The sequence below is a fragment of the Neolamprologus brichardi genome, chromosome 7 (assembly GCF_056152115.1).
Source record: "Neolamprologus brichardi isolate AB-2024 chromosome 7, ASM5615211v1, whole genome shotgun sequence".
Taxonomy (NCBI): Eukaryota; Metazoa; Chordata; class Actinopteri; order Cichliformes; family Cichlidae; genus Neolamprologus; species Neolamprologus brichardi.
Window position 1 is genome coordinate 10,097,118 of NC_142110.1, and position 21,641 is coordinate 10,118,758.

Below are 21,641 nucleotides of genomic sequence, written 5' to 3' on the forward strand. Positions count from 1 at the left end.
GAAGAAAATACTGGGGCAGTGCCATTTACACATACAATTTCAATTCAGTTTTATTTATATACAGTGGGGCAAAAAAGTATTTAGTCAGCCACCGATTGTGCAAGTTCCCCCACTTAAAATGATGACAGAGGTCAGTAATTTGCACCAGAGGTACACTTCAACTGTGAGAGACAGAATGTGAAAAAAAAATCCATGAATTCACATGGTAGGATTTGTAAAGAATTTATTCGTAAATCAGGGTGGAAAATAAGTATTTGGTCAATAACAAAAATACAACTCAATAGTTTGTAACATAACCTTTGTTGGCAATAACAGAGGTCAAACGTTTACTATAGGTCTTTACCAGGTTTGCACACACAGTAGCTGGTATTTTGGCCCATTCCTCCATGCAGATCTTCTCAAGAGCAGTGATGTTTTGGGGCTGTCGCCGAGCAACACGGACTTTCAACTCCCGCCACAGATTTTCTATGGGGTTGAGGTCTGGAGACTGGCTAGGCCACTCCAGGACTTTCAAATGCTTCTTACGGAGCCACTCCTTTGTTGCCCGGGCGGTGTGTTTTGGATCATTGTCATGTTGGAAGACCCAGCCTCGTTTCATCTTCAAAGTTCTCACTGATGGAAGGAGGTTTTGGCTCAAAATCTCACGATACTTGGCCCCATTCATTCTGTCCTTAACACGGATCAGTCGTCCTGTCCCCTTGGCAGAAAAACAGCCCCATAGCATGATGTTTCCACCCCCATGCTTCACAGTAGGTATGGTGTTCTTGGGATGCAACTCAGTATTCTTCTTCCTCCAAACACGACGAGTTGAGTTTATACCAAAAAGTTCTACTTTGGTTTCATCTGACCACATGACATTCTCCCAATCCTCTGCTGTATCATCCATGTGCTATCTGGCAAACTTCAGACGGGCCTGGACATGCACTGGCTTCAGCAGCGGAACACGTCTGGCACTGCGGGATTTGATTCCCTGCCGTTGTAGTGTGTTACTGATGGTGACCTTTGTTACTTTGGTCCCATATATATATATATACAGTGGGGCAAAAAAGTATTTAGTCAGCCACCGATTGTGCAAGTTCCCCCACTTAAAATGATGACAGAGGTCAGTAATTTGCACCAGAGGTACACTTCAACTGTGAGAGACAGAATGTGAAAAAAAAATCCATGAATTCACATGGTAGGATTTGTAAAGAATTTATTCGTAAATCAGGGTGGAAAATAAGTATTTGGTCACCTCAAATAAGGAAAATCCCTGGCTCTCACAGACCTGTAAAGTCTTCTGTAAGAAGCTTTTCTGTCCCCCACTCGTTACCTGTATGAATGGCACCTGTTTGACCTCATCATCTGTATAAAAGACACCTGTCCACAGCCTCAACCAGTCAGACTCCAAACTCCGCCATGGCCAAGACCAAAGAGCTTTCGAAGGACACCAGGAAAAGAATTGTAGACCTGCACCAGACTGGGAAGAGTGAATCTACAATAGGCAAGCAGCTTGGTGTGAAAAAATCAACTGTGGGAGCAATCATCAGAAAATGGAAGACATACAAGACCACTGATAATCTCCCTCGATCTGGGGCTCCACGCAAGATCTCATCCCGTGGGGTCAAAATGATCATGAGAACGGTGAGCAAAGATCCCAGAACCACACGGGGGGACCTGGTGAATGACCTGCAGAGAGCTGGGACCAAAGTAACAAAGGTCACCATCAGTAACACACTACAACGGCAGGGAATCAAATCCCGCAGTGCCAGACGTGTTCCGCTGCTGAAGCCAGTGCATGTCCAGGCCCGTCTGAAGTTTGCCAGAGAGCACATGGATGATACAGCAGAGGATTGGGAGAATGTCATGTGGTCAGATGAAACCAAAGTAGAACTTTTTGGTATAAACTCAACTCGTCGTGTTTGGAGGAAGAAGAATACTGAGTTGCATCCCAAGAACACCATACCTACTGTGAAGCATGGGGGTGGAAACATCATGCTATGGGGCTGTTTTTCTGCCAAGGGGACAGGACGACTGATCCGTGTTAAGGACAGAATGAATGGGGCCAAGTATCGTGAGATTTTGAGCCAAAACCTCCTTCCATCAGTGAGAACTTTGAAGATGAAACGAGGCTGGGTCTTCCAACATGACAATGATCCAAAACACACCGCCCGGGCAACAAAGGAGTGGCTCCATAAGAAGCATTTGAAAGTCCTGGAGTGGCCTAGCCAGTCTCCAGACCTCAATCCCATAGAAAATCTGTGGCGGGAGTTGAAAGTCCGTGTTGCTCGGCGACAGCCCCAAAACATCACTGCTCTTGAGAAGATCTGCATGGAGGAATGGGCCAAAATACCAGCTACTGTGTGTGCAAACCTGGTAAAGACCTATAGTAAACGTTTGACCTCTGTTATTGCCAACAAAGGTTATGTTACAAACTATTGAGTTGTATTTTTGTTATTGACCAAATACTTATTTTCCACCCTGATTTACGAATAAATTCTTTACAAATCCTACCATGTGAATTCATGGATTTTTTTTTCACATTCTGTCTCTCACAGTTGAAGTGTACCTCTGGTGCAAATTACTGACCTCTGTCATCATTTTAAGTGGGGGAACTTGCACAATCGGTGGCTGACTAAATACTTTTTTGCCCCACTGTAGTGCCCATTCAAAACAACACTTTGTATTGTAGGATAAAAACACCACAGTATTAGAGAGAAAACCCCAACAGTTAGACTACCTGCTGTGAACAAGCACTGGGCAACAGTGGGAAGAAAAAACTCCCTTTTAACAAGAAGAAAACTCGGGCAGAACCAGGATGATCGTGTTGGAAGCTTAGGGGGAAGAGAACAGAGCAGAGGGAGAGAGGATAAAAAACACACTATAGGAGAGAGCCAGAGTTGAATAATTACTAATTCTGTTTTAAATGTCTGAATAAATTAGTGGTGCATAAACACATGGCGGGTGAAAAGAGCTGAGTGAACAAGAAACTCAGACAGATATGAAAAGGTTTTATACTTGGGCTACACTTGGGCTTTTGCTGATAGCACTAACTATGCTAAGCTAGGCTAATTTGCTGGTGCACAAATGTAAATATAATATCGATCATTTAATTTTACTCTTAGACTGAAATGTAAAGGATTTTCCCGAGATGGTGTTAATTTTTTTAATGTAACTTATTATTTGCTTTGTTTTGGGGTTGTTTTTGTTTTTGGCATCCCCATCATGCGTTTGGCACTTTGTTGATATTTTATAAATATTTAATTAATGAAATTGTTAAGTGAGACCGCATGACAGCAAGGATTTGGGATTAATGTGGGTTGCAATTGTTCCAAAGCTGCTTTACTGTAGCCAACGTTAAAGCTTTCTTACCTCTGCTTATGTCAAAGCTTTTAAGGCCAGATATTTAGTAGGTGAAAGAGAAAGTAGACAGTAAAGATAATCACTGGTAAGATTCCTTTATTGTCAACTGAAGAAAAAATGTGGAGACAGATGATGAGACAGACAGTGCAAACAGCCATAGAGTAGATGGGGTGTATCTGCCGTTTCATGGGCGGGAATGAAATTCTTCACTCCTTTTTCAAACTTCTCATAAATGCCTGTTTTTTTGCACCCTGATCAATATTGAACACCCTCTCCTGCTGCTCATATCCTCCAGTGGGACTCGGTGTGCTGCACCTTTACACAAACGCACAGAAACATGCAGACACACACGGACCCGCGAGCGAACACACATTCTCTGCACCATGCGTGGCCTCACTACTGCCACCGTTGCCATGGTGACTACACTGCATGTTTGAATTAAGCATTATATTACAGCAAAAGCAACTCTCTCTCCCTCTGAGTCTGTCTCTGTTCCTCTCTCTTTCGCCGTCCTCCACCATCTCCTCTGCTCCCTGCTCCTGTACCAGAATGTGCAGGCTTGTGAGGAAATGAAGATGTTTGATAAGGACAGTACCCAGGATGGCGTATGTACACTAGATCTGCGGCTGCTGGCGGCAGCGATGATAGTTATGCTCTAGTAAGGCATTGAGGCAACTGTGGGATTTGGAGATCTATCGCGCTACAGTGGTGCATTGAGTGGAGTGTTGGCTGGTCTTTCTCAGATAGCGTGAGCTCATCTAGTTCTGTCGTGTGGTATTGTTGGGAAACTTGGTTATAGCATGTAGAGAATGCAGCTATATGTGGTTTCACTGTCAGACTGCATGGCATTGGTGTTGTTACTGCAGGTTTAACGTGATTTTAAAATCAATTGCTGCGTTGTTTTTTACATTACGTTCATTTCAGTGCTTAGTCTAACCTATTTTTAGTCCCATAACTCTATAGTTTGTTTTTGAAGCTAAGATTTGGTAGATATGATTTACTGCTTTGACTGGGACGATTGCCCTGTGTGTATAGTAGGATTGGGAGGCTCCCACAAGCTGTGGGATATAAAGTCTGCGGTGCATCGTTTTCCTTAGCTGTTGAATTTACTATCATCTCTTCATCTGTCAGCCCACATGTCATTATGTGCACCCTCAAGGAATTTTCTCTGGGGGAGGATATGCATGTTTGTATAAGCTGGTTCATTAATGTGTGCCTCTGTATGATACACATCTGCTAAATTCTAGGCAGGCAGCATATTAAAAGTAAGATGGACGACTTTCTCCCTCTCCTTTCCACACATTTCTTACTTTTTCTGCCTATTGTGGCGGACAAACTCTATTGTTCTTTGTTTACTGGGAGGACTGACCTGTACTTTTCCACCCAATGGGCTCCTCAACAGAGAGGAATTCTTGCAGCACAGAGACTAAAAAACTAAAAGTCTTGAAGACAGACTGATACATTTATAAGTCATCTGACAAACAGATAGCAAAATATGAAGAAGCTGGGCTCCAACCGTAGCGTGAACAAGGTCCTGACTAAGTGTGAAGCATCCAGTTCAACCGAATTTGACCAAATCAAATCAGTGAGGACAGGATGGGCTGGCCGTCTCGGGGATGCCAGGAGGGCACTGAGCCGCAAAGCCAAAGGATTTTCATCCCCCTCAAGTTCATCCTCAACTCCATGCCTTTTCTCCACAGCGCCGCCACCACCCAAGAGAGCTCCCAGCACCACCCTGACACTGCGCTCTAAGTCCATGACCGCTGAGCTGGAGGAACTAGGTGAGTGCCAAATAAGTGGTATGCAAATTCGACACTCTTTTTTTTCCCTCCTTTTCTGTCATATTTCTGCTTTGGCTTTGTCATTAAAACTTGGTGTGTCTCCTAACTTTTAGAATAGTCACTTCTGTTGGCTTGTTCTTGTCATTTTCCCTCCTCTGCTGACGCTATCTTTTTCCCACCAAGCTTCTGCTCGGAGGAGAAGAGGAGGTGAGTCTGAGACAAGAAATTGACACCTCTTTGGACGTCACAAAGATGATTTATCAATGATGTGTCAATTTAAGAACCGCTTATTAGAGCAGATGAGCAGAGCAGAAGAACACATGAGCCATGTGGACAGTCTACACTTTTCTGTCACTTATCGCTTCTTTCTTTCTTTCGTTCTTTTTTTTCTTTTTCCTGTATTTTATTGAGACGGGGTAGTGATTTTGTACAGTACTACAGAGCATGACCCCACACATATAGCTACATCTTAGAGGTGCCTTTGTATTATTTATGGCGATATCAACATTTGGAATAGATGCCACAGCGTTTTTATGTCTCAGTATTTAGTTCTGGCCAATTTTCTTCTTAACAGAAAGACTAGATGAGATGTTGGCATCACAGGAGTCTATGTTGCGTTCTCAGCCCTCTGAGGCAGATTACAGAGCAGCCACTGTCAAACAACGGCCCACCAGCAGGAGAATAACCCCAGCAGAGATCAGTGTGAGTGCACCTACACACAGCACATTGGCAGACAGCATATGCTGCTCTGCTGGCATACATACAAACTCGGCGCACATACAAAAATACCTGGCCAACACGACATGCACTGCTGCGCACATTCATGCATATTCTTTGAATTAACCTATAGGAGTCAAGATTTTAAGATACTTTTCTTGTTTGTTTTTTTCACAGTCACTGTTTGAGAGACAAGGGATGACTCTACATGGAGGTCTCCATCCAGGGATTGAGAGAGGTCACATACAACTACCAAAGGGCATGTCCAGGACCAAATCTTTTGGTAAAGCAATCACCCATCCTGTACATATTCAAATAAGGTGAATGATAGTGTAATTGTACCTAAAGTAGAGACTAGAATTTGAGGAAGCTTCATTGTGTTTTCATAATTTGTTTCAGGAGAACGACTAGGCAATACTGAGACTGAAGCTCGTTGTTAAGTCGTAATGTGCCATGTCAAAACTTGACTGATTAACAAATGTTGTCAGTTGACAGTGTGGGATATATAATTACTTGGCATTGAATGTTGAAAATTTGTAAATATGAATACTGGATACTGGAACAGATTTAGAAAGCAGTTGTTCAAGTAGCACAGAGCTTGTTTCAAAAGTAGCTAAACATATATATTATTAATACGCAACTGTATTATTAAACATTATGCTTTTTGTAAGTATACTCGTTAAATGAATCTTTAACTGATTCCTACGTGAGTCAAAAATAGAACTGTATGTTTTATTAAACTACTTTAATAATTGTGTTTTTTGACACCTGATACATATTATCTATGTAAGTAAACAAATTTACAGATGGATGCAGTACATTTTTTATGTGGAGCAGCTTGGCACTTTTTCAAGAGCTTGTTTATCACCAGATGATCTGTGCTCTTTGCTCTCTTTACCGTCATCAGGTGCCACTGAGGAGGATCGGCTGTCTGCTCTTGTAGGCGAGCACCGATTTCCCCGCAGTTCCTCTATGACAGACAGCCTCCGAGACCACTCGCAACCCCACCCTATCCCTCCCCCTCCACAAACGGCCCCTCCTCCTCCTCCTTACTATCTAGACACTGGTCCTCCCCCAGCTTTCTGCCCCCCTCCACCTCCATCGAGAACACAGAGTCAGGGCCATGAGCCTGCAGGACGTTCGAGCTTCAAGCCGTCCTCCTTGGACCTGCCTTACGAGGCCGCTCAGCGGCAGGCCACACACATTGAGAGACAGAAGAAAGCACGCTCCATGATCATTCTGCAGGATTCTTCTCATTTACCTGTTGAACCTACAGAAATTCCACGTCCTTCTGCTGCTACTCCACCTGAGCGAATCAAAAGGAAAGGTCGAGTTATTGACAACCCTTACGCAAACGTGGGTCAGTTTAGCATTGGACTGTACACACCTACCAAGCCCCAAAGAAAGAAGAGCCCTCTGGTGAAACAGCTACAGGTAGGTGGAACGTTATCGATGCTATCTGATTTTGTTGCTTTAATTTGAATGTAAAAAAAAAAGAAGGAACCTGATTTTTTTGGTCTCTACACTGCAGGTGGAAGATGCACAAGAAAAAGCTAGTTTGGCCTTAGCTGCTGCCCACTCGCGAGAGAGCTCACCCTCAGGACGACACCCACTTACCTACGGGCACACACACACCAGCCGTGCAGACTACTACCAGCAGCAGCTGATGGCTGAGCGAGAGCGTATGCGTGTTCAAGGAGAGATGATGTTTCAGGGCAAGGGCCCCTTTGCCGCTGCAATTGCTGGAGCTGTAAAGGATCGTGAGCGTCGCCTAGAAGAACGGAGGAAATCCACTGTCTTCCTTTCTGTTGGGACCATGGAGGGGGCATCTACCACCAGCTCTGATTCCCCCTCTCTGACTCAGTCTCACTCCATCGATGAACGGATGCTGACACGAGAGCTGGGACAGCTGCCTCCCCCTGCCTTGGCTCTGAGCCCCTCACCTAGTGGGACCACCTTTATCCATCCACTTACAGGAAAGCCTCTGGACCCCAATTCACCACTGGCTCTTGCGCTGGCCGCAAGGGAGAGGGCACTGACCTCCCAGAGCCAGTCCCCTACTAGCAGCCCAGAGCCTCGGACTAAACAAGAGCAATTAGGCCAGGGTGTAATATTCATTGACGCTCAGACCAAAGAGTCTCCACATGGGGAAGGGGCAGCTCCATCTCCCCCTTTTTCACCTAAAAGCGCCAAGGTAGCGGGTTTCGGGGTGGGATCCTCCGCAGTATCAATTTTATCCCCGCAGCCCACCAAGCCACAGTGGGCTGCATCTTCGTCACCTGTATCATTCCGGCAGGAGATGGAGGCCAGGATAGAGGAAAGGAAGGAAGAGAAGAGGTTAGAGGATAAAAAGAGTATGTTGATCAGCATTATGGATACATCACAGCAGAAGACAGCAGGGCTAATCATGGTCCATGCCACCAGTAATGGGCAGGCTGTTGGAGTGGATTCAGAACAAGAGCAGACACCTGCCCCAGCCTCCATGGAGCCCAGCAAATCACCAAGTCCACGCGCTAAATCCCCCAGTCCCAGTGTCGCCCAGCCCCAGACCCAGCTCCAAGCTCAGCGTTCTGCCAGTCCAGTCCAAGAGAAGGGTCTGGCTCAGGGAAGCTCAGAGGAGGATGTGGATCCGTACACAGTAACCCTTCCCCCTGCCATGTTAACCTCCAGCGATGAGGAAACACGAGAGGAGCTACGTAAAATTGGAGTTGTTCCGCCACCAGATGAGTTTGCTAATGGGCTACTGGCACAGGCACAAGGGGCGCCAGTGTCTCCAGCTAAGCCTGCTGTGTCTCCCGCCACCCCTGCAACACCAACGCCACAAACGCCCTCAACCCCAGCAACCCCAGCTGTGACCCCCACTCAGCCTGCTCAATCCCTGCCTCCACCCAGTGCAGCAGCTGTCTCAGGGAAGCCCTCTGACCCTCTGGAGCCCCCACCGGTGGGTGAGTCTGGCTCTGCGGCTGACTCAGGCGTGGAGGAAGCTGACACGCGCAGCTCCAGCGAGAGAGAGCGAGACCACCATCTCGAGACCACCAGCACCGTCTCCACGGTTTCCAGCATGTCCACATTGTCCTCAGAAAGCGGCGAGCCTGCCGACACACACACCACGCACACCTCCTATGCCGACGGGCAGACATTTGTGCTCGACAAGCCGCCAGTGCCTCCTAAGCCCCGACTAAAATCCCAGATAGGAGGCAGTAAAGGCCCCGTCACTTTCAGGGACCCTCTGCTGAAGCAGAGCTCTGACAGCGAGCTGCTATCACAGCAGCAGGCTGCTGCCCTGGCTGCTGCTGCAGCTGGAGGAGCTGGGCTCCCCCCAGGTGGTTCAGCCTCAGTTACTGGTCTAGCCCCCACCAAGCCACGCTACCTCTTCCAGAGGAGGTCCAAGCTATGGGGAGACCCAGTGGAGCCCCGTGGCCCAGGAGTGGGGCTAGGTATTGGGAGTTTGGGAAATCTTGGTGGGCTGGGACTGGGGCTGGGTGCAGATGAGGGAGCAAAACCATCTGTTATGGGAGAGCTCAGTTCACGACTACAGCAGCTAAATAAAGACACCAGATCACTAGGAGAGGAACCTCTGGGAGCATCACTTGATCCAGGAAGGAAGTCACCTGTGGCAGGTGCCAGGTAAGACACGATCTTATAAAGTAAGAGAACAAAGGGTTTTAATAAAAAAACAAATCCTTTTAAGTTTCATTCTTATCCTTTCTTTATGTAGTGGTAGAGTAAAAAAAATCAAGCATTGTGTGTTTTTGATTTATTTAAATTACTTCTTGACACTGAGTTAATTATTTTCTCTAGTTTATCAGCATTTTTATTATATAACTTTATTTTCACCAGTGTCTGTTGTTATCTTCCATTGTGCATTCTTTTTATAAGCTAGTACATTTCTGTTTAAGTTGTGATGGTAAATAGTAATGATATCAGAGGTCACTACCATTGTTGGTGCTAGTTTCCCTGACAATATTAGTGGAACAGCATAGTTAATATATCCTATAACATTAGCAGGTCATGTCTTGGTCTTTAACATCCGTAAGAAGAAGACTTATCACATAGCAGCAGCTGTCTCAGGGTTAACTGAAGCACACTGGTGTTTTTGTCTGATATCTGTGGGTTTCTTTTTTCACACCTTACCTGAAAGTACAATGAAATCCTTTATATTTCTGCAGATGTGAGGACACCGAAGAGAGTAAACCTTAAGGTTATAGACTCTAGGGTAAACCAAAGCTTTTTTTTAAAATATATTTTACATAACGAGCCTATCAGCCCATTGAAGGAGAACAGTACTTATATACATCATTTTTTCCCATTAATATTCTTTGTACTGTTATTTGTTACCTTGTTTGCATCAGCTGATTCCTTCACTGACACTTGTACAGTCCCTCAAGAATCATTAAAAAAGACAATTGAAGTATTACTACACCACAATGTTTTTCAAGAAATGATTGTTACAGATACAGTACAGTAGTACTACAGTTGATGGCTCCTTGTTTCCATAGTTACAGCTGTACTCCTTTGCTTCCTGTTAAGTGTTCTGTGTTGGTAAGAGTAGACAGTAGCAGTTAATAAGCTAGTGGTGTGTGTGTGTGTGTGTATATGTGTGTGAGTGTGTGTAGTAGATTATCCGTTGGTGCAAACAAGGTAACGGGGCTTGGAGGCACGTACTTCCTGAAAGCTTCTCCTCATCTCTTGCACAGTCTCACTTCTGGGTTCTAACCTATGACCCTGCTAGTAGCTCCCCTTCCAGTGTTTCCCAAAGCCTTTGTTCAAATAGTGCATAATACATCCTCATATACACTGCTCTTTGCGGTCATCGCTGATAATAATTGATAAGACAAGAGACTTTATCATCAGCGATAACCTCAAAGGTTCAAGGATGTATTTTAACAAGTATTTGAACCTGTCTGAACTATAATGGTGTGTGCCATGTTGAAATCCATCCACTCACAATCTCAGCATTAACAAGGCTGTTAATGCCGAGATTACCAGACAAAGTCTGACCCCGTCAAAAGTCTTCAAGAGTCATGTTGTCATAAGTGGTGGGATCTTCTCTTTTGATTTTCATCAGTATAAAACAACCGGCTTCAGACTGGTTGTGTTTTTGTGGCTTGACAGGCTGGTAGTTAACATCTGAGGTTAGAAGGACAGATGGTATCTTTTATTGGCTGCCCACTGAAGTGCGACTCATTTAATATAATATACAGGACGTGATGTCAAATGCATTGTCATGGAGTCGTGGATCTGTCTCAGCCTTACAAAGAGCTCTGTGGTTTGTGATCACTTTTTTAGATGCAGTTGAGTTGGATTTTCTTTCACAGCCTTCTCTCAGCTTCTCTGATTTTTTTTCTTGTATCATATTCTCTCTATGTGAATATTGGAAATGGAAGAAGTTGCTTCCACCATACTTCGCTGCTGCTAAGAGGAGCTGAAAGATATGAACAGACGATATTAGATTGACAAGATGTCAAAACATACTTTTCATAGTCTTCTCATCATGGTGACATCAGCGAAAGGACATGATCAACTTCACACACCAAAGCTTGTGCATCACATTTTCATGTTTCCATCCACGAGTCAGTGGAATCAGTTACAGCGCTGACTGGGAAAGAACAATGAGAAAGTCTTTGTAGAACTAATCACCATAGAGCTACAAGTTAATGTCCATTCACAGAATTTAATCCTTACTGTTGCTCTAGACAGGTATAGTTTGATTTTCCAACCCCTTAATGCCTAGTATATCATATTTGATACATACAGTTTTTGAGACTTCTACACAATCTGTGTTTTTTTCTCTCAGAAAAACAAAATAAATTGTGCAATACATTTTAAAGAAATAGTTTTTAAAAAAAAAGGCCAAAAGTACGGTGGCCCTAAGGGGCCAAACGGACTGCAACTTAAGAAAACACCAGCAAAAAGAAAAACGCTGCAAAAGCACACAAAAGACAACGGAAATAGGAAAAAAGAAATAGGAAAAAACAGATCCAAAAGCACAAGGGAAGTGTTTCTGGGGAGACAATAGCCCGACGGGCCAGTTGCAGGAACCAAAACATGCTAGGTAAGTGTGTTTTAATCTCATGATTCATATAATACTGATGACGGATTTTTGGGCTAATAGTTAGGCTAACACACTTACCTCTCATCTTTCCAGCCTGAGTGCTGCTTAGCTACCGGTCTTTCATTACACTCTTTTACTCCAAATCTCACCCAATAAAAAAGTTTCAAAAACATGCAGGAGATGGAAAACGTGTGCCACACCTTCAGACATGTTAACATGCATGAATAAGACACCACTGTAGTAACTCAGTAGTTTAGTTTCTCCTATCAGTTTTTCCTTGCTTGCACAATGATAGCTAAAATTTCCTTAATAGGAAAAAACAGATCCAAAAGCACAAGGGAAGTGTTTCTGGGGAGACAATAGCCCGACGGGCCAGTTGCAGGAACCAAAACATGCTAGGTAAGTGTGTTTTAATCTCATGATTCATATAATACTGATGACGGATTTTTGGGCTAATAGTTAGGCTAACACACTTACCTCTCATCTTTTCTTTCCTCACAAAACCGATAGATCCTCTACTTCTTTTAAGTGACTCCCAGCGCAATTCTTAGCATATTTTGGTTCCTGCAACTGGTCCGCCGGGTTATTGTCTCCCCAGAAACACTTCCCTTGTGCTTTTAGAAATCTGTTTTTTCTTATTTCCATTTTCGTTTTTCCTATTTTCGTTATTCCTATTTCCGTTGTGTGTGCTTTTGCGTTTTTCTTAATGCTGGTGTTTTCTTAAGTTGCATTCCGTTTGGTCTCTCAGGGCCTCCGTACAGATGTAGCAAATATGATACAAAACTACACAACTAAAATATGCAAATTAATATTGATTTTGTTCAAAATAATTCAAAAAAATGTGACTTTCGGGCAATTATTCAATGGTTCAGGGTTAAAGCAATGTGTCTTTACAGAGGAATTCATTACTGCTTTTAGAAACAGAAATTGCTGTCCTAATACTTTGGTGTCCTAAATCCCTGTTTGTACAAGACACTGGACTTTTGGATGACCATAAATTAAATATGAAGCTCAAATTATATCAAATACAACATATCAAGTAAGACCGGTTCAGACTGGATTCACACCTTCCTAATGTTATCCAAATGAAGAGATCACCACTATCTACATGCTGACAGTTGATTGCCCTTGGCTGTAAAAAAGATGACTGCGCACACCATTATTTCTCTCTCTCTCCCTCTCCGCCTCTGTGTCTCTTCACCTGCTGTAGCATTTCACGTAGAGCATCAGCATCTCCGCACTCTTAATTGTCACATTCGTCCATCACTTACCCCACCCCCTCTGTGCCCCATTTAAACCCCTTCAAAAACCACACTGCTGAATTTTGTCTCCACCTTGTTCATGTGCTGTGTATCAGAGCTTTGGGTCACGTACAAAAGTGTGTTTCTCATTTCTGTTGTGCTTTTTGGTTTTCTTTCCTTTGTTTTTTTTTATTTCTTTTTTAATGAAAGTTGCATAACTTTGTTTTGATTTTCAGTGTTTGTGTTGAGGATGGCCATGATCCTTGACTGTCTTGTATTTTAAACCATGATAAAACAGAATATGCTCCACCAAAACACACGTGCATTCACCGCTTATATACTGTGCTCTACATCCAAATCCATGTTAAAAAAAAGATTATTTTCTTATATAAATGTATGTGAAACGAAGTACAAAAGCAGCTTTAAAAGTCAAGAGACATGTGCTGTCCTGTTGTGTTTCTTTATTTGTTCGTTTTTCTTTGTGCAGTGTTTGATATGTGAACAGTGTGCTCATTTCTCTCTCATGTAGCCCACTGGTCAGACCTTCAGGTGCTGAAACCCACTCTGCTGTCTTTGCCATGCTGACACGTAGAGCAACCCAAGCACAAAAATGCATCCATGCCCATCTACTGATGAACAGTCATACACTCACACAGTCACATACACCTATACATGTAGATGACGCACAGCAAAGACAGCGGAGCGGGCTGAGGCAGATTATAAGTCTGGTTGGCAGGCTGCGTCTCATTGAGTGATGCTAACATTCTCTCCCATTGCTCTCTCTCTGCTCACCTTGCATGCTCCGCCCTGCTGCTCTGATCTGATTGGTCTAGAACTGACTGTGCGCCCAGGAGGGCAGGACGACTGTGTAAGTGCGCATGGAGCTCATCTCATATCTGTCGGCTCCCCGTAGTCTGAACATTTTTCCAGCCTGAGTGCTGCTTAGCTACCGGTCTTTCATTACACTCTTTTACTCCAAATCTCACCCAATAAAAAAGTTTCAAAAACATGCAGGAGATGGAAAACGTGTGCCACACCTTCAGACATGTTAACATGCATGAATAAGACACCACTGTAGTAACTCAGTAGTTTAGTTTCTCCTATCAGTTTTTCCTTGCTTGCACAATGATAGCTAAAATTTCCTTAATTGTATTCATCCCTCTTTCTTACTGTTCTTGTTCTTATACTAACGTTCAGTCTCTAAGACTGTCACAAATTTATGCTTCTAATAACTTTCAAAAAAAGGGTGATATATATATGTATAAAAAAGGTGACTAGACTATTTAAACTATTATCCCATATCAGGTCACTATAAAAAAAATAATAGTTATACCTCAGTGTTTACGTGAGTACGATCCTTCTTTCTCAGAGTTCCTAAATGCTAAACGTATTGCACTGAATTAAGTGTTAGCCAAGCTTCCAAGATCATTTACTCCTTTGATTAACAAGTAAATAATGCTAATTAGTGTTTAACAGCCACCCACCTGTTTCTTCACACAATGTAATTCGTGGTCATGAAATTGAATATTTACTGTATCCATTTTTTGAGTGAGTCATAATGTAACCAATGTGCAAGAGAGCTGAAAATCAAATTTAATATTCTACTTTTAGATCTGCCTTCTGCATCTAAATTTGGATGTGTGTGTGTGTGTGTGTGTGTGTGTGTGTGCGTTTGTTTCTACAGAATTTGTCACACATTAGAAAATGAATTCTGCTTTCAGGTTAGTGATATCAGCAGTTTCAGTGTAACACAATACATCTGTTTAAACACTGTATTTGTAATCTAATGTTGGTCACACTAACCTATTCAAGGATGCTTATAGTATGACTCAACAGCTTTAATTGAATTAATCATAGCAAAAACACGTTCATTAATGTCACAGGGACTAGGGGTTTTTATGGGTGTGAGTAAAAATTAGGGCTAGGGCTCTTATTTTGGAGAACTACCCTGTAGTCACTTGCATAGCTAGATGTTCTTAGTGACTAGTTTGATCTTTCTAACAGCCATTAACCTTTCTTCTGCACTAACCTACTTTAAAATGAATGACTGCTGTTTATATACATGCTGTGAAAGAGTATTTGCCCTCTTTCTGATTTCTTTTTTTTTTTTGGCATATTTCTCATACTTACATTTGTCAGATCATCAAACAAATTTTAATATTAGATAAACATAACTCAAATAAATACAATTTATTTAATGTAGTTTTTTAATATGATGTTATCTATTAAGGGAAAAAAGCTATCCAAAACTACCTGGTCCAATGGGAAAATACAATTGGCCACCTTGTTAAATTACAAATTCATTGTGGCTAAATGTATTTTTTGGAGTTTAGCTTCACTGGACATCCAAGCATGATTACTGCCATACCCATGAATCAAGAAATCACTTAAATAGAACCTGTCTGGCAATATGAAGTAGGCTTTGAATGGCTAAAAACAAATAAAAAATGAATTTTGTAGTGGCCTAGTCAAAGCCTGTGCTTCAATCCTACCAAGGTACCTTAGCATGACCTTAAACAGGCTGTTCATATTCAAAAACCCTCCAGTGTGGCTGAATTAAAATAGTTTTGCAAAGATGAGAGGATCAGAATTCCTCCACAGTGTAAAGACTCATTGGCTCATGCTTGATTGCAGTTGAGTGGCATAACTAGTTATTAGGTTTAGGTGGCAACATTTCACGTTTGGATAAATTCTTTGCCTTAATAAATGAAATCATAATTTAAAAATGGCATTTTTTATTAACTCTGGTTTTCTTTGTCTAACATTAAAATGATCTGAAAAATGCAAGTGTGAGAAATATGCAAGAAAAACAATGACTAAGAAATCAGGAATGGGGCAAATATTTTTTTACTGCACTCTATAACCCAAAGTGTCATTTTTTCTTCTTTATTTTATTTTCGTTAACAGAGTCTTGCTTATTCTTAAAGCCTTGTGCCTCTGTCTGTTTCCACCAGACTTTTCAGCAGCCTAGGTGAGCTCCACACCATCTCTCAAAGAAGTTATGGAACCACATACACCATCCGCCCTGGCAGTCGCTACCCCATCACCCGACGCACCCCTAGCCCAGGCTCACCTGATCGGGGCGACCCTCTTGGACGATTCTCAGGCTACGGCCTACCAACCTCACCAACCACACCGCCACAAACTATCCTCAAATCCTCGAGCCTCAGCCTACCCCAGGAGCCAAAGGAGGTCCGCTTTGTAATGAGGAGCTCCAGCGCCCGTTCCCGCTCTCGCTCTCCGTCCCCGTCACCTTCCCATTCACCTGGGTTAGGTTCACCACTTTTAGCTCTACGACCCTTTCACCAAAAACCCCTCCACCTCTGGAACAAGTATGATGTTGGAGACTGGTTGGAGAGCATCAACCTGGGGGAGCACAGAGCAGGGTTTCAGGAACATGAGATCGAAGGTTCTCACCTCCCTGCTCTAACCAAGGATGACTTTGCAGAGCTGGGAGTGACACGAGTCGGACACCGCATGAACATTGAGCGAGCACTGAAACAGCTGCTGGAGAGCTGACCCCTGCCCTGAGACACAGCCACAGATGGAGATCGGTGAAGACAGACAGAAGATTCGGAGCTGAGGAAAATAAGCGATGCGATAGGGGCCGCTCCTCTTTTACTCCGGCTGCTTTTATGTTCGGCATCACAAATGTTGACCTGCAGCTCTTAGGCACACTCTGGTTCCATTCTGCATTAACACCCTGCACTTGGCAATGCACTGAAGAGGAGGAGTCGATACATTCATTTTTCTTCTTGCCCACCACCCTGCTTTTGTGGCCAATTAAATCAGGCCCAAAATGATATTTGCCGTTTTTATTTATTTGTTTTTTGCTAAGACGAGCCAGACGAGCTCCAATTAGAACATTTGATTTGTGAAAGGTTCACTTGTTTCCTTAGTAACATCCCCGCTTTCTCGCTCCCTCCTCTCCTTTCTACCTCCCCTCCCAAATAACCCCCCCAGGTCCCTCTATTAGGCTGCTGAAAGCCTTCTTGCAGTTCGAGTAAAGGAGGAGGAGGAGGAGGCAGAATTTTTTGTTCCACACAGAAAGCTCAGTTGCCTTTCAAAATATTTATATAGAGATCAACAGCAATGAACACAGTGCTACGGACACACAGCCCTGAAAAAGGTGTGTCTTCTGTATACGTGCTGTTTTTAAACCGAAGACTTTAGAGCCCAGAGTCGGAGCTCCACAAAGTAAACCGTGGGAGAAAACCCCCTCTGCCTTGGTACCCAGACTGTGCTATCTATTATATTTGGAGAATGTTTAACCAACACTCGTGGCTTTTTTTCATAATCAGTTTCTTTTTTTGGTTTTCCAAAGGGAATATTATATATAGGTATTATATAATATATACATATATATATATGTATTTAAATATAGCTTTCAGGAGAAAAGACAATGTTGCAAAGAGGAAATATAATAAATTAATCTGCACCTGTTTTTTTGGTTTTTAGTATAGAAAGCAGAGAGAAATCTTTAAATCTATTCCACTAATAGTTTACTCATTTCTACCAATTATATACATACTTATATATATATACGTACATATATATAAGTATTCTATATATATATATATTTGAAAGGAAAAAGTATATAAATATGGAAATGATGTTTTTGTCATAGGTATCCAACTTTCCTTATGGTCACTCCTTTTTTGAACCGTAGCATGACGAGTTGCTTCATGTTTTTGACAAAGAGTTTGTTGTTTGTTTTTATTTTCTTACGGTCTTCCTTCATACTAAAGGGCATCCCGTAATGTGAGGCTGAGACCCCAGTTGACACCCATCCCTACTGCTTCAGCAACAGATCCCGCTGTCTGTGTATCCACAATAACACATCAAGGGCACCGGCCACCTATGTGCAAGCTGACTGGCTTTAAAGGGGCTCTTCATCTTATGCCTGTTTATCACTCAGGGATGGAAGTTTGGGGCACCAGCATGAAGAGGTTGCTTGCTGTTTTACTACTAGAAATTGAATTTTTCTTACACTTCAACAGTTAAACACCACCATAGTCTGTTAGAGAGCTAGTAAAGATTCCATCCCTGTCCCTGATAATGTTACTTAGACCAGTTTGCACAAGGTCTGGTATCAATTTCCAAGCATGGAAACCTGGAGAAACAAGCTTTAACTGTTCAAATAATTTTTTAAAAAAGCTAATAATTGTGTTCCTTTACCTGTATAACCAATAAAAACTTGCCATACAAGCTTAAATGAGCTTGATGTGTTTGCCCTTCTGAAATGCCACTGCAGGGAATGTCTGTAGTTTCTCAGGCTGTGGGGATGGGAAAGCCTCTGCAAGGTCTTAAAGAAAATTCAGTATTTTACAACCTGACATTATTGCTGCTTTCCTCGATCTTTACCATTTTCTAAGTGAGTAAAATATCATAAACAGAGGGACAGCTACAACTCAAAACAAAAAGGCGCAGGTTGTTTAAAAAAAAATACTGAATTTTCCTTTAACAATACAAATCTACAATTGTACTCATGAGTAGCTTTTGCTGGCAGTGAGAAACAGTGAGTTTTATTCACACAACGAAATGCATTTTATAGCTTTTCTCTGACGGGAAGCCAGTAAATGTCTATTACCAGTAAAAAAATAAAACCTCTGTGCATCAGCAGAATCCAATCAGTATGCCAAGGCACTTACACTTGGCAAAAAAGTGCACGCATGTTTAGTTTCTTTTTCTCACAGTTTGTAAAAGCAGGTGGGGAATTTAACGGTGTATGTGGGTTGTAGGAATAGCACTCACTGCCTCGCTGTGACCTCACTGATTATTCTTTTATTTTTGACGTAGATGTCACGTCCTCAGACTCATTTGAACACTTCTTTTTTTTTAAATTGTTCTTATCAGTTCTTCTTTTGTCGTTTGATTTGTTACCCTCGGACACTGTGGGTAGATTTTGTAGCGTGTGGATCATGACTCATCTGAATTTTAGAGTGACTGAAAAAGAGCAGAAAAAAAAAATCTCCTGTCCATTCTAAACATACTTACACTTGTAAAAAATAAACAAACTACAAATATTTGCTTTTTTTAATCACAAGCAATGTATATATAATAGATTTCATATAAATTTTTGAAAAACAAAAAGTATATAGATCTATATATGAATGTTTGGCATATATGCATAGTTAACCACCTGTGAAAAAAAGGTGAGCAGATTTTATTCTTTCTATGAACTCTTGAACTTTTGAACTCTGAACTATGAACTAGGGGATGATTTGCACAAAACAAGGTGACAAGGTGCTAACATAAAAGCCACCCATCGTCCAAGAGCATGCGTGCATCTGGATTCCCTGAATCTCTCTGTGTGGTCGTTCTTGTTCACTGTGTGTATGGCAGTGTGTATGTGTGCAATCGCTTATTTGTTTCCATTTTTGTGCGTTTGTTTGGGATTGAAACAATGAGAATGCGTGTGACAGTGCGTGAGTGTGTGTGTGTGGTTAATTGTTAGGGTTTACATCACTGGAGTTGGTCCACAATAGCCTTACTGTATTACCATCAGATGTTGCCGGCAGTGGCTGTGTCACACAAACACACGTGCTCACAAAATGCACACACACACACAAACATAAAAATGCACACATGCATTAATCTTCATTTCAACACTCAACATCATCGTCCGGCATTCTTGTTTTGTAGTGACGTCTTCATAAAGTGGACTGCTCGGCTCAAGAGCAACAAGACAGACTGAGATTACCACGTTATTGATGAACACGGTCACATTTTATATTGCAAGACAACCACAGCTCACCTTGTAACTGTGTAAGCACGGCTTATGCAGTATCACTGTTTTGTAAACCCATTCCCAGATGGCATTTGTGCTCTTTACCCTCCACTCTGTCTGGCAGCACTCCTCTTTCCTTTTTCAGACCTTCAGTTTCTGAGTTTTGGATTTGCTATATGAAGTGATCCAGTGAGGAACAAACAACACAAAGGAAAAATGTGCCAAAAAGTAAATAACTTTTCATTGTATATTTGTCTTTGCTTTAGGACTATCTTAGTTACAGCACTCTAAAGCTGTTAGATAATATGATAATATGGTGCCATCTCCTGGAAATCTTGAGAACAGATGTTTGTTAGATCCTTCTGTATTTTCCTGCAGCTGGAAGTACAGTCATTACTTTTATTTTTTGAAGAAGTAGTATATATATATAAATATATATATATATATATATATATATACTCTCATATTAATTAATATCTGTATTATTAAATTATTGATTTAAATGAAATTTGGAGACAACTGCTTGATTTACTGTGATGAAGGGTGAACATATGCAGTCTGAAGTTTGACACAGCCTGGCCTGGTTAGGAGAATAAGTGCTGTACTAAATAACTGCTTGGACCGGTGGCTAAGATTACCACAAATACAGTCTCAAAATGAGCAAAGTGTAACAGAAGTACACATCATTTGGTCAAATAATTTCCTTGAAGGATTATCTTTGTCTTATTTTGTAATCAACAAAGCACAATCTACATAGTATAGGGGTAGCAGCGTGACCCTTTTTAAAAACCCACTGGAGTCCAGTGACCAAATGGAACCAGTGATCTTATCATCAAAAGGGTTTTTTTTTTTCTTTCATTGTCAGTTTTCTCCTTGTTTGCACTGTGAAGTTTAGATTGGTGGATGTATCACTGCAACACCTCAGCCTTGTCTCACGGGTTAAGCTTCCCCTTATCGGCATCAAATGACCAGAAAACTCATCTGGAATTATTCTCCCTTTGCACACTTAAAAGTATTCATATAAAAGTCCCTCTGCATTTTAATACACAAAATCCCGTGTACAAATATGAGTTAACCAGAAGCTACCTAGTATTCCTCATGCAGAGTAAGGGAGATAGTAAAGGTTGAGGCAAGATCTGAGATGTTGCCCAGGATATCTCCACCACAGAGATATATGTTTGTTATATTATGTAATAAATTTATAATTAAAACGTGAAAGAGTTTGTCTACTTGTTTTGACTTCAGTCTCTTCAGTGGTTTATTGAATGGAAATACGACACAAAGGGTAAACATGCCATCATATCTACAGGATTTTGGACAATACTACTTTTACTTGTTTTGCACATCACCACAGTGGATCTTAAACAGCAAAACTATGTAATATAGCCCCCCATTTTTTAGACACTCAAAAGTAAGATGATTTCCTACGATTGAGAGTCAGTTTGATGCCAGATGAGGCTGTTCAGTATCAGGTCCAAGGATCATCAAAGCAATTGAAGGAGCCCATAATTAGGCTGAAAAATGCAAAACAATAGCATAAGACAAAGAGCAAAAACTTAAGGAGGGGTCGGTCAAATCACCAACTTAATGGTACATTCTTAAAGGGAATAAATGTCTATTCAGTGACACTAAAAAGGCCCAAACGATCACAGAAGACAACTAAAGTGGATGATTTCAGAATTCTTTCCTTGGTGGGAAAACCCTTAACACCTAACTAAGGCATAAATATTCATGAGGAAGTAGGCGTGCCGTCCATTAATCAGGAGATTTATATT

The 21,641-nt window shown here is 41.9% G+C and overlaps 1 protein-coding gene across 7 annotated transcripts in view; it reads left to right on the forward strand.

The window, feature by feature from the left end:
* Nucleotides 1-21,077, forward strand: part of shank3a (SH3 and multiple ankyrin repeat domains 3a) — a 167,287-nt gene extending 146,210 nt beyond the window's left edge. For 2 of the 7 annotated variants that reach the window (XM_087843066.1, XM_087843060.1), the window contains 7 exons: nt 5,043-5,123; nt 5,307-5,330; nt 5,698-5,825; nt 6,018-6,123; nt 6,748-7,274; nt 7,372-9,467; nt 16,091-21,077. In XM_087843066.1, coding sequence (XP_087699192.1) covers nt 5,043-5,123; nt 5,307-5,330; nt 5,698-5,825; nt 6,018-6,123; nt 6,748-7,274; nt 7,372-9,467; nt 16,091-16,655 — 3,527 coding nt within the window. In that variant the 3' untranslated portion in view covers nt 16,656-21,077. Of the gene's footprint in view, nt 1-5,042; nt 5,124-5,306; nt 5,331-5,697; nt 5,826-6,017; nt 6,124-6,747; nt 7,275-7,371; nt 9,468-10,009; nt 10,057-13,969; nt 14,005-14,820; nt 14,858-16,090 lie in introns of all 7 variants that reach the window. The other 5 variants (XR_015719240.1, XM_087843064.1, XM_087843063.1 and 2 more) reach the window with 5 other exon arrangements.
* Nucleotides 21,078-21,641: the final 564 nt, after the last annotated feature.